The sequence below is a fragment of the Argiope bruennichi genome, chromosome 8 (genome assembly GCF_947563725.1).
Source record: "Argiope bruennichi chromosome 8, qqArgBrue1.1, whole genome shotgun sequence".
Taxonomy (NCBI): Eukaryota; Metazoa; Arthropoda; class Arachnida; order Araneae; family Araneidae; genus Argiope; species Argiope bruennichi.
In genome coordinates, this window is record NC_079158.1 from 132000612 (window position 1) to 132017242 (window position 16631).

Below are 16631 nucleotides of genomic sequence, written 5' to 3' on the forward strand. Positions count from 1 at the left end.
CAACAAAATTACCAAGAAAGACTTGTATCCATTGCCGCGTATTGACGACAACTTGGACTGCCTGAAGGGGGCAAAATATTTTTCGTCTATGGATCTCTACTCTGGTTACTGGCAAATAGAAGTTGATGAAGCCGATCGTGAGAAAACAGCTTTTATAACACCTGAGGGATTATACGAATTTAAAGTGATGCCATGTGGCTTATGCAACGCTCCTGTAACTTTCGAAAGGATGATTGATAATCTTTTGCGACATTTAAAATGAACAATGTGCCTTTGCTATTTAGATGACATTGTGGCGTTCTCAGAAACATTCGATGAGCATCTTCAGAGGTTGAATACCGTCCTTCAGTGTGTACAGAACGCAGGCCTTATCCTTAATCCAAAAAAATGTCACTTTGGAGCAAAAGAGATAAAGATCTTGGGACACCTAGTATCCAGTGATGGCGTACGACCGGACCCAGAAAAAATAAAGGCCGTGAGTGACTTTCCCGTACCTAAGAATATCCATGACATCAGAAGCTTTCTGGGACTTTGCTCTTATTATCGACGATTTATAAAGGACTTTTGCCATAAAGCCGAACCTCTACAGTTGTTACTGAAGGGGGACACAAAATTCTGTTGGGGACCTGAACAAGTGGAAGCTTTTAATACCTTGAAGAAAGATCTTACCTCCGATCCTGTCTTAGGTCTTTATGACGAAACTGCACCAACGGAACTTCACACTGACGCGAGTGGATACGGAATCGGCGCAGTATTGGTTCAAATACAAGATGGGAAGGAAAAAATAACAGCTTATGCCTCGCATATTCTGACGAAGGCTGAGAGAAACTATTCAACAATTGAAAGAGAATGCCTGGCGGCCATATGGGCTATAACTAAGTTTCGGCCATATCTCTTTGGAAAGGCTTTCAAGATCGTCACTGACCATCATTCCCTGTGTTGGCTGACAGGACTGAAAGATCCCTCTGGAAGACTCGCAAAATGGGCGCTGCGACTCCAAGGATACGACGTATCAGTGGTGTACAAAAGTGTAAGGAAACACAAAGATGCTGATAGCCTGTCCAGAAACCCATTGAAAGTCGATGCTTCATGATCTGTGGACTCCATAGGTGCCTCCTTATTCACTAATCTCTCAGAAGAACAGATGAAAGATCCAGAATTGGCAAGAATAATAAGAGACTAACAAAGTACCGAAGCAAGCAGGCTGGGAAAGTTTGAGTTAATCGAAGGAGTCCTCTAGAAGAAGAATTTTGATCCCTCCGGGAGGAAATTTCTACCAGTGATCCTGAAGCATTTATGGCTCAGTATTGTAGAATCTCTCCATGACGACCCTAGCGCCGGACATCTAGGATTCACCAGGACTTATGATAGAATAAGAAAGCGATTTCATTGGACAGGCTTGTACAGAAGTGTTTGAAGATATGTGATGCACTGCCGAGACTGTCAAAGGAGAAAATCTATTCCTCAGAAGCCACCAGGTCATCTCGTGTCAATTCCAGCAGCTGTCGCTCCTTTCCATCGCATCGGAATCGACCTGCTAGGACGATTTCCAAAATCGGACGACGGCAACAAATGGATTGTAGTATGCACCGATTATCTGACCCGGTACGCAGTCACCAGAGCTTTACCGACGGCGGAAGCTACACAAATCGCCAAATTCCTACTAGAGGACATAATCCTGAAGCATGGAGCTCCACGAGTTATCATTAGAGACCGTGGACAAGTTTTCCAGTCCAAGCTGGTGTCAGATATTAATCGCCTGTGCAATATCACTCATCGAATGACAACAGCCTATCATCCGCAAACAAATGGTCTTACAGAACGATTCAACAAAACGCTAGCAGATATGCTTTCTATGTATGTTGACGTCGAACAGAAGAAATGGGACCAGATATTGCCGTTCGTCACATTCGCCTACAACACTGCCAAGCAGGACACGACAGGTTTTACGCCTTTCTACCTATTACATGGTCGAGAAGCTGAAACGCCGTTGGATACGATGTTTCCTGTTTGCCACAACGAGTTCAGCCAAGAAGACGATTACGTTAGCCATCTGATCAATAAGGCAGAAGAATCGAGGCAATTAGCTCGTGCACGAACTCTCGAGGCTCAGCAGAAAGATCGCCGGCATTATGACCCCAAACACCGGATGGTGGCATACGAACCAGAGGATTTGGTGTGGAATTTTATTCCAGTTCGTAGAAAAGGGCTTTCCGAGAAACTCCTCAAGAGATACTACGGCCCTTATCAAGTTTTGAGGCGGTTGTCTGACGTCACCTATGAAGTAGCCGATTTCGATCCTAATTCTAGAAGGCGGAAACCGAAGGAAGTTGTCCACGTTTTACGCATGAAATCATACCATGATCCAGAAGAACAAGACGAGCAACATTCTTATAAACTATGGAGGTTTCGGAAAGAGACATTTCTCAAGAGACTACTCCCCGTGAAGACACGACAACTTATACTGGTCCAGTGACTAGATCAGGAACTAGAGCCACACAATGAAATATCCTAACATCGAGACGCTGTTCTTCTAAGGAGGGAGCAATGCCGCATTGAAGAAAGACAGTCGAATCTCCATGGCCGAATGGTCATGGCACTGGTCTCATAATCAAGAGACCGTGGGTTTAATCCCGCTAGAGACAATGCGATTCATAGTATGTGTAAATATTTAGTTCCTTGATTTTATGTTTTCCTTTATTTCATGTTCCAGGAGATACTGGACATTTCTTTAGTTTACCAGACAAGTGTTCCGGACTTTTCTTACTGTCTCCAGAAAAGTATTCTGGAACTTTCCCTGCTTGTATAAAAGCAGAGGATTTGTCAGTCACTGTGTTCTCAGTTCTGTGTTCAGTTAATAAATTGATTTAGCTCTACTTCGTGTGTGTATCATTGAGTTCTATACCAAAGTATCAACGTGACAATTTTTCTCATTAAAAACATTTCTAATGAAATTTCCAAAAGGAATATTCAAATATTATAATAGGTTACTAATTAAAAAAAAATGTGAAAAATGATGCATTTCTGTCTTTGGTTTAATATCTTAATATGTAAGTTATTCGTAACTGTTGCATATATTTCAAATAATTTTTTTAAAAAATAAAGACAATTTTTTTTCTATTGTTTCATATAGTGTGTTTCTCATCAGTAAAACTGTATCAATCTTCAAAGTGCTTAACATATTTTATAATCCATTGTAACAAAGTTAATATGTAGATCTAAAAAAAATTAACTAAAGTTTCTAAATAATCTCTAAAGTTTCTAAAAGTAATCTAAGTTTCTAAAAAGTAATCATAAAATGTCGTTTCCTTCACTTTTGCCAAGGAAGATGTTCAACTTATGACAGAGAACTATTCTCGGTATATTCGGCAATAAAAAATTTAAACATTTGTTAAAAGGCAATCACATGTTCCAAATTTATACCGATCAAAAACCATTCATTTATGCTTTCATACAAAATTCAGATAAATGTTCACCTAGGCAATTACGCCATCTTGATTTTATATCCCAGTACTCCACTGGCATCAGAGAAGTGCAAGGATCCAAAAATGTTGTAGCAGACTCTCTTTCACGTATAGAATTGGATTCAATTATTAAATCAACTTTTCTGAATTTTAGTGAACTGGCTAAACCTCAACAATAGGATCCTGAAACTTAAACGTTTCTGCAGGAAAAAAATTCCTCTCTTCAACTTGCACTCAAACCTTGCTTAAGTACAAATTGTGACTTAATCAATTTGTCACGACCATTTGTTCCAATATCTTTTCGTAAATTAATTTTTGAGCACCTGCCTTTCACATCCAGGAATGCCAGCCACGGCAAAATTAATTAGCTCAAGATATGCCTGGCCATTTATGAAGCGAAATATATAAGCATGGGTGCGATACTCTGTACGCTGTCAAAAATCAAAAGTTCAGCGCCATACTAACGCGCCTTAGAAGTTTTTAGTTTCTCTGACGTTCGTTTCCAGCAAATACATATCGAAATCGTTAGTCCGTTGCTTTCATCCGATGGTTATTAGCAATGATCAATAGATTCTCGAGATGGCCAGGAGCTATTCCAGTTGCAGACATCCCGTTTCGGATGCCCATAGTAACTACAGATCAAGGCTCGCAAAGGCAGTTATCTTTACATTGCGAGTTTTCAGAAATGTTAGACATAAGTCGAGTCCGCACGACAGCGGACCATTCAATCGCAAACGGAATGGTGGAGAGATCCATCGCCATTTAAAATCATCTTTAAAAGCACATGAAAGCGCCCATTGGACGGAAATTCTGCCAATAGTTCTTTTGGGAATCCGCACTGATATCAAAGCTTCATGTACTGGACTAATGTATGGAACAACTCTCCAACTTCCCAGTGATAGGATAGAAATGTCTATCATTCCACCATGCCATGACACCTTTGTCGATCGCCTTCGAAACACGATGCGTAAAATGAATCCTGTAGTGACATCTACACATGGGAAAATAAAGTTTTATGCAAATCCAAACCCGGCTATGAAAACTTCCTCGAATATATTTTTAAGGATAGACAGTGTGAAACCACCTTTGTGTCAGCCCTGTACTGGTCCTCACAAGGTTTTTAAACGGACACAGAAAAATGTTACCATCGAACTAAATGACCGGGAATCAACTGCCTCCATAGACATGTCAAGCTCGCATACTTGATTCCCTCTTGTGAAGAAAAAACTCTAATACCACAGGCAGAAAAAAACTGTCTCCCTTGCAAATTCCCAGTCGGACAAATATCAGTCTGCCAATAAAACTGCATCAGATAAAACTATGACAACTAGATCGGGCAGACGAGTGCATTTCCCATCAAAGTTAAGTTATTAAAGTTAGTTATTAAAGAATATTTCTATAATTGCATCTTATGTCTTGCCGGAATAATCATATTAAAATATCATAATATACTTGTTACATTTTCTTACTTTTTTTTTCTATATTTTCATTTATGACAATGTATTTTTAATGCATTTATAATGTATGTGTGTCGTTCCCTCGTATCTTCCTCTGTCACGGGGGGGGGATACTCTGTAATATCTGACAATGCTTGTATGAGCTACCATCATTTATATAAGCTGCTTTGCAACAGTTGAAAAAAGGTTATGAAAGAAGCGAGCGAGAATAAAGTTTTGTTATAGTTTTTACCCTTCTGATTATGGAAATTAATTGTCTAAAACATAAAAGTCCTTAAAACAACACGCCTGCAATATCTGTCAACCTATTCTAAATCTGACAAGATTATATCTTTTTTATTCAACTCATTAATCACATTTGGCACTGTGCCACAAATCTGTCCACGAAAGCTTTAATGAATTAATAATCGTATGAGTCATCTAGTGAAACGATAAACAATTCATATATATCATAAATTTGACACTGCGCTTCTCCCCCCCCCCAATAACAAATCTTGCATTTTTAACTTTTTATTTGATTTAATGCCCGATTTCACAATTAAAGTCATTAGAAGCACACTAACTTACTTTTTTTACTTTTATTACTTTTTTGCAACAGTTAGGTAATGAATTAGTTTCTATAAAATCAGACGTAATATTTTCTTTAGGATGATCACATATTAAATGATGGTGCCGCCTAGCACAATATAAGCATGATTTTTTTTTTACTTAAAAGGCATTAAAAAGAGCGAAACAGAGAAACAACAAAAACATGCACACGATTTTTTAAAATACAATCTTTCTGTTTTCATCATGGCACATATTCCCAGCTTCTAAACAGTCCTTGGAAGGATTCTTCTTATTACAAAACACGCATAGTAAATTTTGCTTACTTGTGTTATTCCTACTGTGAGTACTCACCAAAGTTGCGTTGTTATCCAGTTTATTCACGGCTCTTTCTCTCATTTTATTTTTCTTTATTGGAAGGAGAACAGAAACCATTCTTCGAATTTCACTTCTTGCTTGAGTAAATACATTAATTTCTCGAATGAGTGGTTTTCAAAAAGAGATTCGTCTTTCGTACTTCTTTTTTATTCCCAACCTGCCAGTATTTATTCCGGCAGACAAGACTCCGCTAAAGGACTTAAAAAATCGCCATATTTTTCTTGCATGCGTCCAAAGCTCGTATCTTAGCTTTTCATCATATAAAGCAGTTAAGTCTGCATTCGAATGGACGATATCCGCGTTTTTTCATAATCGTGGACAACAGATTTTTTATGTATATTTGAACTAATAAATCGTCATGTCCGAGTCCCTCTTGAAGCTGCGAGATCGCTTTCGGATAATTTTCCGCTGTAGCAGCGACTCTCCACCTCGTGAGCCGCTTTCGATTTCGGTACAACAGCTTGCAAGAGATATTACATTTTCTCCTCATGAGGAATACTTGCGTCGTCGTTTATTTTCCGAAATTTACTCCAGAATGCTAAATAATCTTTAGTATCTCGTTAAACTTTTTAAGCTCTATCTTCGGGAGCTTACATTTTTTTTTTCGAAATTTTTTTCGCAGATGACTTTTTCAAAGACACTTGTTCAATTTTCGAACAAAGCTCAGAATATGTTTCTGTATTTTTCAGCAGATAAAAAAAATTATTTTCTTTCTTGCTTCTGTGTCTTTATCTTTCAAAATAAGATCTATTATTTCTGCTTGGCACTTCCCCGAGTGAGTAAATTTATCGTTCATTTGCGATTTCAAAACCGAAAGTTCTTTCATATGAGGAATTTCTTTATAAAGATCTTCTTCAATCTTCTTTGCACAAACCGTAAACGACGTACGGAGCGAGTTCCGTTGTGTTTTAAGCGGTGTCACATCCATTTTTTCAGGCTCTAAATATCAACCAAAAGCCAAAACGTTCTCTAAGTTGGGCGCCAGAAATTATGTAGCGTAAAAATGCTACTCGATATTTCAAATAATTATGCTGGGCTTACATCAATCCGATGTCTACTTTGGCTAAGTGAATTTAAAAATATAATGAACAAACAGGGATGTGACACATAAAACATTTAATCCCAACACAACGCAACGTTGGATCAAAGAAAATTATACGAAAAAATGAAAACAGAATAACTGATGTCAGTTCTGATTGGCTCGGGATTCGCAAACACTTGCCACTCATGACATTAAACCAGTGTATAGGAATCGGAGTTGCCGAGGTCTCATCGCCGAGGCAAAATGGAATATTGCGGGAAGAAATCCAGAAAAATGTTTGCTATGTAAATTATTGAAGCAGGACATTTCAATTATGGTATAGGTTGAAGGACCTGGAAAAGAGCCCCGACCATGTGTAAACTATAGAAATCTCAATAAAATCACTAAAGCTAAACGTTCTCTACCCATAATCAAATATACAGGAAAGAATTAAAACAATCTCCTCTGGTTTCAAACTTGTCAAAGGAATATTGACAAGATCCTTTTTCTAAAAATGTCTAACAGTTGTCCGCATTTGCTAGAAACTTTCGCACACACATATCACTGACATGCTATTTGGGCCGAAGAATGCTTATTATGACATTCATCGAACGGTAACACAATTGCTTGGAGCTCCCGAAGACTTTGATGTTCCCTATCTCAGCGACATTGCAGTCTCCTCTGCCATGTTCCAAGAACATATCAAGTGCCTAGAAACAGTGTAGCTAAGAATACATCAGGCGGGTTGAACTATTTGATCAAAAATAGGATCTTATATAGGATTGATATTATTGCGAAAATAATTTTTTAAATTTCAAAATGACGTAAAAATTATTTTATTATAATATTTTCGAAAGTTATCTAAGAAAAACGTCAGAATTTCGCTTTCATTTTTATTTAATTAAAATTTAAAAAGAATCACTCTGCACTCTCTAAAGTACATATGTGCCAAGTTTGGTATAGTTCAAATGATCTGAGAAGTAAAGCGCCAATACATACACACGTTATCTTAATTATAAGCAAAGAGGAAATATACTTAAAAATAGGCTTAAAAAATATATATTTTTAAATTAATTGAAAATAGAAAAAAAAATTAGACTGCAAAATAATAATACCATTGAAAAGATAATGTTTTGAATTTCAAAGTGGTGTAAAATTCATTTTTTGCTTATCACAGAGAAAAGCTAAAGTTTTGCTTAATTTTTAATTAATTAAAATTTTAAAAAAACTAGCTCCAATGTGCACATTAACAATTTCCAAAATATATACGTGCCAAGTTTGATAGTTCTAGGTCAAACAGTTTAGACTATGGAGAGCTAAACATTTAGCTTGCAGAGCTACCCACATTCATCTTTATTATAAGCATAGTTTAATCTCTGCTAATAATTCATATAAGACAAATAATTCAATTTTTTTTTATCGAGCCTGTTGGAGTTCTCAGTGGAATTTTATAAAAGCCTGCAGGATTTCTGTAACAGTATATATATATAGATAGATATATAGATATATGACTTGTTTTTGACAAACTTTTGACTTCTTTATCCAAAAGTAACCGCCTGTCGCGTCAACTACAGGACTTGTATCAAAAGCTATATAAAATGTGCAAATAAAGGGAAACCTTACTGCTCACAAAGAATAGTCTTATGAATACAAAGACTGTACACAGTTCTTGTAAGTTAAATTGTGCTCTACCAATACGATGAACGTGTATATGAAGGTAAAAGAAAAATCCCTTATCATTTTTTCTTGAGTATTTAATCTGTTTATATTCTTGCTTGACACTCCTACAATAGTCAGTCATCATATGTACATGACTTCCAAAACTTGGTGGAATCACTCATCATTTTATGCGTCAAGATTTTGGGGGAATTCAGCAAAATGGCTATGTAAAATCAGTTTGATGTTCTTCCTCCAACCAAACATTTTGTCGCTCACGAAGAGTTGTTAGACAACGTAATTTTGTGTGTGAAAGTATTTTGACAATGTTTTTGAAAGTCGACCAAGCATTATTTTCAAGTTCTGTTAAATGCTCTTCATTAACGAACTACCAAATCTACGGACCCTCAAACGCGTCGACCTATATCTCTTCAAATGGCCGGAAATGAAATCCTCAAGTCTCCTTCAGATGCCAGAGCTTTAACAAATTGTTTCATATTTTATATGCAGAGGTGGAAATATAATGTTTTGTCTGTCGTCAAATGGTTAATGTAGAATTCTTGAATCCACAAGTTCAGATCAGATCTTGGAGGCGAATTCGACTGCACCCAATGCTTCTCGAGAGCTCTGCTGTCCCCCGAAAAAAGGGATATTTGGCATATTAGCGTTGCTGTTCAAGGTGGAAGCAAGCCATTGAAGGTGATATTGCAATAAACCAATGACTTTCTTTATGTCTTCCTATTCTTAGCGCAAACATTTTGAATGGCCAATTGTGACTACAAAAATGAAACTTCTACTTTTTCGAGGAAGGACACGCTGCAAGCTCCGCTTTAAGTTATCGATAAACAGTGGCCATTCAGTTGCGAATAGGTTGGGAATAGTCTGAAGTTCTCAATTGAAATCTAATATCGCGTCGAAAGTATTTCACTTGATCGAAAGTAAGAAACCTTAACCCCCTTTTCAAGCAAATGTTTCTTGTGCAGTCTTGATGCTAAAATCTTTGAAATTTTTTTGGATAGTCCCAAATGATGTTATGCCAAATCATTCATTTCACTCTGCTGAAATACCTTATAAACCGAATCATCTTCACTTCCAAAATCTTTCAAACTGGGGTCACTTCGATCTTCACCAAATTCGTTTTCCTGTATTTCCGAAGAGAGTAATTATTTGACAATTGGCACTGGAATTTCGGTTGAATGAGACACCAGGTTGATTATAAATTATGATATTCTATTACACATTTGTTTTTCTCGCTATATATTGACGTTTTCACAATACAAAAATGACAATCAATGAAGCAGTTTCTGGGCTCTCACCAAATTATAGGCATACGAACTGGAAATTTGTCGCCTGTTCTCTTTGTCAATATTAGGGATTGCAGTATCGGACCAAAAGTTCAATACCGGTATTCGGAAATTTTTAGATCTTAATACCGGGATACTGGTTTTAATACCGGTAGTAGAAATATTAGAAAAAGAAAGAAAACACAGATGTGTCTTTGTTTTATTTGCCAGTTTTATTAGAGAGTGTAAATATCACAAAAAATAATTTGTATCTTATAAATTATAACATTATATAAAGAATCACAAAAAAGTAAAGGAACATCTTATTTATTTAAATCACAAAAAAAGTGTAAATATCCCTATTTAGTCTGTGGTACTGTTACAAATTTTTGAAATGTGATCTTAGAAAACATAATGCATCAATTGTACTGTCATTACGCCTGAGACATAATTTTGTGCAAAAATTACTAGCTGTCGAAAACGCTCTTTCGGCATCTACGCTAGTTGGTGGTACTGTTAGCAATGTGCGAGATACTTTTTTCCAAGTACATACCTCTTAAACCCTCATCTTCACATAAATGGATTTCTCGTCGGAAGGTTTTGGATATAGCTGATTTCTGTATTGTATTTTGGTTTGTTGAATTCTTTTTTTTTTTTACTATCGCTAGTTCTAATTTTTGTTCAAGAGACAATTCCTTTTCACTATCGATATTAACGTCATAATAGTTTTCGATAACTGTACCGAATTCTTCTGAATGTGGATAGGTTTGTGGGTAAAAAATTTTAAGAAAATTCACTCTAAACTTGATCAGATTTGAATTGGTTAGTCTCTTTTCTTCTTTTTCATTTTCATTTTTAAAATCATTATAATTATGTAAATACCTCAAGGCATTTTCTATTTCGGTATGCCTTTCTTCTGTGTGATTTTTCAATGTAAAATATAATTCTTCAGATAGTGATGTGTAATGTTCTTTCAGTGACTGCAGCATGAAATTTATTGTTGCATTAGCTGTTAATAAATTAGAATCTCTCCGACATAATGCCTCAACAGCCAGTTTTATTGAACGTTGAGCTGATACAGTTCTGGATATTAAATCGAATTCACTATCTGAAAAATTAATTTGCAGATTTAAGTCGATTATTGCTTTTTGGATTGGATTTCTGAGTTTCAAAAATTGTTGCTATGTTGGCGATTCCTGAACATATAGTGGTGGCAATTTAAAAAATGTCCAGTAAATACCGAAAAAACGGTATTTAAATTGTGAATACCGGTATTACAAAATTGTACAAATGGCTCAAAATACCGGTATTCGGTGTCCCAGTATTGCAATCCCTAATCAATCAGCATACACTTTTGACACGTTGTGAGGGGCCCGAGATTTATCTTGATCGCTGATTTCACTTTATAATGAGCAAAATTAGCTTGCCTGACAAATGTACTGATGCTTGTTCTTTGACTGAGAATGATAAAACCGTCACATGTAAAGTTAATGGAATCCGGGTTATTTAAATACTTGGGACGCGAATTGGCAAAAACAGACATAAGGAAAGTTCCGGTTCATATGTAAATGGAAAATAAACACTGCTAGCTTTGTTTTCAAACAAGAACTCGGACTCCCTCGGACCATCCCTATATCAGTACAGTCTCTATAACTGTACTGATATAGAGAGTACACTTCACTATATCAGTAAGAAACAGAATGCCTCACTGCAGTATCGCAGGCGTCACCGGAATAGTTTCGATAAGTAGGTGTCTCCTTCAGCTTCATTCAACCGCGCCAGTCGGAAAGGGTTTATGTCGATAGAAGAGTTCCTTTCATCTACGCCGCCAGGGATCACATTTGCATTCAGTTTAGAGATATAACACTGGACGTAGTAGAAGAGAACAAACTACAGTTTTGAAATCAGCATGCTTATTTAATTCCGAAATGACTGAAAAATGGAACTCGACAGGAATTGTCTTGAAATCTAATTTCAATTTTTTTATTATATTATATCATATGAATGTACTAAGTTTAAGTTTACAAGATTTGATTTTTTAGCTGGCAGTTAAAGCTTTTCATGAAGGACCAGTAAGAATTTTCAGTAAAATGTTTCCTCTTAATACTTTAGATTATATATATATATATATATATATATATAAATATATATATATATATATATATATATATATATATATATATATATATATATATATATATATATATATATATATATATATATATATATATATATATATATATATGTGCGTGTGCGCGCATATATATATATATATATATATATGAAGTCTTCATATATATATATATATATATATGAAGTCTTCATAAGAGAACCAAACAGACATTTAAGTCGTTTCAAATAATAATGCACTGATAATAAAAGTGACTGATGATATTCATATCTTTTCTGATACTTTTCTACTCTTCCGATAAAATATTGCTGCTTCATATACAAGAATTAAGTTGTTTTTCTTTATAAAAAAACCTTTCACATTATAATCTAAATGTCTGAAATCACTCATCTTTTATCACATAACACATATTTGAATATTCTTTATTAGAAATAGTAAAGAATATATATTTCTATATATATTATTATATTTATTTCTGCATTTTTTTATTGAATGATTTTTATCATTGAAGTTTTTAATATTTTGTTTTCAGAACACTGAACTTGAAAACTGGACATATTCTTGCATGTCTGTCTTGACTCATACTTTTAATTTTTACTGGAGTCGGTGGAATGCCGTGGTCTCACCTGACCAGTTAGTTATGAGATTTAATTCTGAAGAAAACAATGAGGTACATCAACATTTTTTTTATTAATCCTTTATTAGTTGAAAGTATACTGTTGAGAACCCTGCTTGCACTCAGAATATGAGCTGAAAAGTGCATATGTATATGAAATTGAAGCTCGTTTGCTTCTTTGAAACTCACGCGCTTCCACACTGCTTGGCGGATATCATCACGCACATTTCTGAGCACTTAGCCTGTTTCATCGAGCTTTCAAAGAGTTTCTGCTCCTCTCTGAAGGGAGTGAAAGGGGGAATAAAATGATTTCAATCAGAACTTTGGATAAGATCACCATAGAGATCAATCATTGACATCGGGGATTTTTTTTTTTTTTTGATATCTTGGAATTCAAAATTTAGTTTTTTAGTGACATCTATTTTTTTAAATCAATTTTTCAAAGTTAAATAAAATATACGCCGATTCTACTTTTTCCCCTTAAAATGTTAAATCTATTTCATTGTTTAATCACATTTATCATTTGCGAGCTTCTACACATTTTAAGTTTGCTTTCTTAAGGCATTTTTATTTTTGCTTTTTTGATGTAGAATAAAAGCAAAATTTTAATATGCACACTCAGTCATTTACAATTAAACACTGTCCTTGAAAATTTTTGCAATCCCCTTGCTCTGTTTGACCTCATATTTTAGAACTTTTGATTCCCTTCTTTGGCATATTTTTTTCTAATGTGTCCTTTTCTAACTTTGAGTTCACCGAGCAAGAGATTTTATGTCGCTTCACAGTTTGGATAGTTTTTATTGCATTATTATATATTATATTTTATCGAACTTACTTCAAAATCATATCTTTTAAACTGTGGTAATAAACAATTCATTTTAGTTTTTCATTTTACAACTAAAGATTTTAGATTTTTTTTTTTTTCAAATTTCACGATATTTAGAATCGTTGACCAAGGTGTGAATATTGAATATTTATTTAAACATTTTAGAAAATTTTAATATAGAAGTTCTTGAAACAGGACGTATATAAATGCTAATAATTAAATCTGCACCAAGCAAAAATTATTTCTACATAAAACAAATAAGTGCAAACGAAGAAAAAAAATTTCTAAATATACATTTATTTACATGCGCCGTGCCATTTTTTAACTCGCACTTTGTATTTTATATCGTGAAAAGTACTCACTTGTGCATCACTTGAATTTTTAAATGCTGGAATTCTATTTTTAGCTGCAGTTTATATAAAGATGTCAACGTGCATCATTACATCAAGTATTAAATATTTGAGAACATTCGTTTGCCTTCTGTTTGTATTGTCAATGTCTTGAAACAAAATTCAATCGCTTAAAACAGCCGATATAGAAGGAACTCGGTCTTTCTTCGAAGGCCAGTTGTGTATTGTTATTCCAGAGTGGGAGTTTCAAGCAGTGTTTGCTTACTTGCGCTACATTTGAGACAGAAAGTGTCGTTTATTCGAAATCTTTAGATTAGTAATTAATTATTCTTGAGGAACTTAAAATGTCTTAAGGTGGGTGTTGAATGTAAAAATGGTGCAACGCAAATATGTTTTGCTTTTTCTTACCTATAATGCGTCTAGAACAGATGAACGCAGGCAAAGTCACGGGTACACCCAGCACTCAATGTCATCTTCTCTTTATATGAAATAAAATTTGAGCGAATGCAGCAGAGTTGTTATGAAAATTTCTTCTTTCTGATTTTGCGTTTCATTTATTTATAATGTGTTATGTAAAGGTAGATTTATTATAATGCATTAAATGAATGCTTGCACGTAGGAAAGCACCTAAAATTCTGGTCCAATATTTTTTGATTTACAGTTAGCCATTTTTGTTCGCTGGTTCAAATTCCAGATTTAATATAAAAAAAATATTGCATGTTTTTTAAACTTTTGATTTACCGCAGTATGAAAAATAATATCTTTTGACAAATGTGAATCCATCCGGTACTTTTCATACAATAGTTTGTTTACAACTCCATAAACACCCCTTTCATTGAAAATAAAATAAATTAATTGAATTTTAAAAAAGAGACAAATTTTTTATTATCAGATAGGGATGAAAATTAAAAAAAAAATAGCCTACAAATTCTTAGTTTTATTTTATTTTCAGTGAAATTATAAAAATCAAACAATAAAGGAGAAAAAATAAAATACATCAAAATAAATAATCAATTGCTTCAGTGTATTCGAATGACATACATTTTTTTAGAGTAGTGCACGGATTGTATTAGTATTTAGTCTTCTTGTAAGTTCATGTGGTAAATTTTTTTCTTGTGTAGAGGGGCAGGGTTCTGGAAAGATTCCTTTCCTTCTTTAAAGTGAAATCGTTTCACCTTGCAGCTATTAGTAGCTTTAAAGTGAAATCGTTTCACCTTGCAGCTATTAGTAGCTTTAAAGTGAAATCGTTTCACCTTGCAGCTATTAGTAGCTTTAAAGTGAAATCGTTTCACCTTGCAGCTATTAGTAGCCCTCGTATATCTCTTTCCGTCTTCTGTTTTAGATGTATAATCTATTATTAGTTTTCATTTCCGGTTACTGTGACTGATTGATATTTACTGATGCAACATTCACAAACTCTGATTTCACGACATTGATTTATACATAGTCAAATACGACATATGCTGAAATAATGCACCAGGGCGCTGCCTATTAGATTTTTTTTGCTCATAAAATAAACAAAAATATATTGAATTACATATCCTTATAAATATGTTTATAATCGTGCATGAAATTTTAGTGCACCCAATTTTATGCTAGGGTTTTAAAAAACGAAAATATCGTTTTAGATTTTTTTCGAATTATCAAAAGGTGCAATTCTTATTACAGCAATTATATATATTATATAAAAATCCCAGCAAGTAACTTTTTATAAGTATGCGAACAATTTTTGTTTTTCGTATGGATGAAGTTTCATGAGCTACAAAGATTAATATACTTTTAACGAATAAATTTTCAGTTAGAAAGTATTACGTGGAATTCCAGAATGTGTTATCTCTTTGTTACATATGGAAGGATGGACGAGAACAACCCTTCTCCTAAAATAAGTGGAGGTAACTCGATCCTTTTAGGAAAGCTAAAAAGCTAGGAAAGCATTTTGTTTACTAGAGTGTTCATTTCTCCGCCACGAATTTTCGGTACCCTTGACGGGAAGAAAGCAAGGAAATGAACCTCTGTTTTAATAACTTAATCTTATTTGTAATAACCTTAATTATTATAGAATTTTATAAAGTATTCATTAAATTATTTGCAATGAAAGAGGTTGAATTGATAATTAGAGTAACTTAATGACGGCCTTTTTATATAAAATAAATTTTTATATAAAATTATTTTGAATAATTAATTTAAAAATTCTTAATATAATGTTCAATGTTTCAGCAGAAATTTAATCATGTATTGATGATGCCTGGGAAAGCATTTGAAATCAAGTGCACAGAATCTAGCACCAAATTTTGTGATGACCCTGTAGAAGGACAGAGAGTAAGATTTGAACTTACAAATTAAGCTGCAATTGTGCTGAATTTTACATGTATTCAACTTTTATGGAATAACATAGAATTAAAGAAATTGTATTTAAGCATGAAATTACTTTTTGCAAAACTTATATTTTAACTATATTATTTTTATTAATAATTAAATTGTTTTTATTTTTAAAATGAATCTGTTCCAGGAATGTATAAGTTTTAATAATAAATTTTAAAGATAATTCTTTTGAAAGAAAATTATTTTTCAGAAATTATTATTCTTGCACAAATTTTTAGGTTGCCCAAACTTAATTCCCTTGTCACTTATTTTAGTTGAGTTAAACACTTGTTTAGTAATATCTTGCATTTTATATTGCAGTGCTACAGTAATGCGTATCATCTTCTAATGGACAGAAGTGAACAAGAAGGTGAAAAAGTTTTGAATTTTGAATTTGTGACCAATGTTTTTTTCCTTTTAAGCTCATGTAAACTATTTAGCTGCTCTTGAAAACATGAAAATGAATCATTTTGTATGGTTTTTCTATTTTCATAAAGTAATCCATAGCATAACACAAGTTCTATGTAAGCAACTTGATAAAA

At 34.0% G+C, this 16631-nt stretch overlaps 1 protein-coding gene across 3 annotated transcripts in view; it reads left to right on the top strand.

The window, feature by feature from the left end:
• The window catches only part of LOC129980490 (dynein axonemal intermediate chain 7-like), a 73933-nt gene extending 57302 nt beyond the window's left edge, over nt 1-16631 (top strand). The window contains exons 17-19 of one of the 3 annotated variants that reach the window (XM_056090808.1): nt 12469-12606; nt 15946-16047; nt 16411-16631. In XM_056090808.1, coding sequence (XP_055946783.1) covers nt 12469-12606; nt 15946-16047; nt 16411-16539 — 369 coding nt within the window. In that variant the 3' untranslated portion in view covers nt 16540-16631. The remainder of the gene's footprint in view (nt 1-12468; nt 12607-15945; nt 16048-16410) is intronic. The other 2 variants (XM_056090809.1, XM_056090810.1) reach the window with 2 other exon arrangements.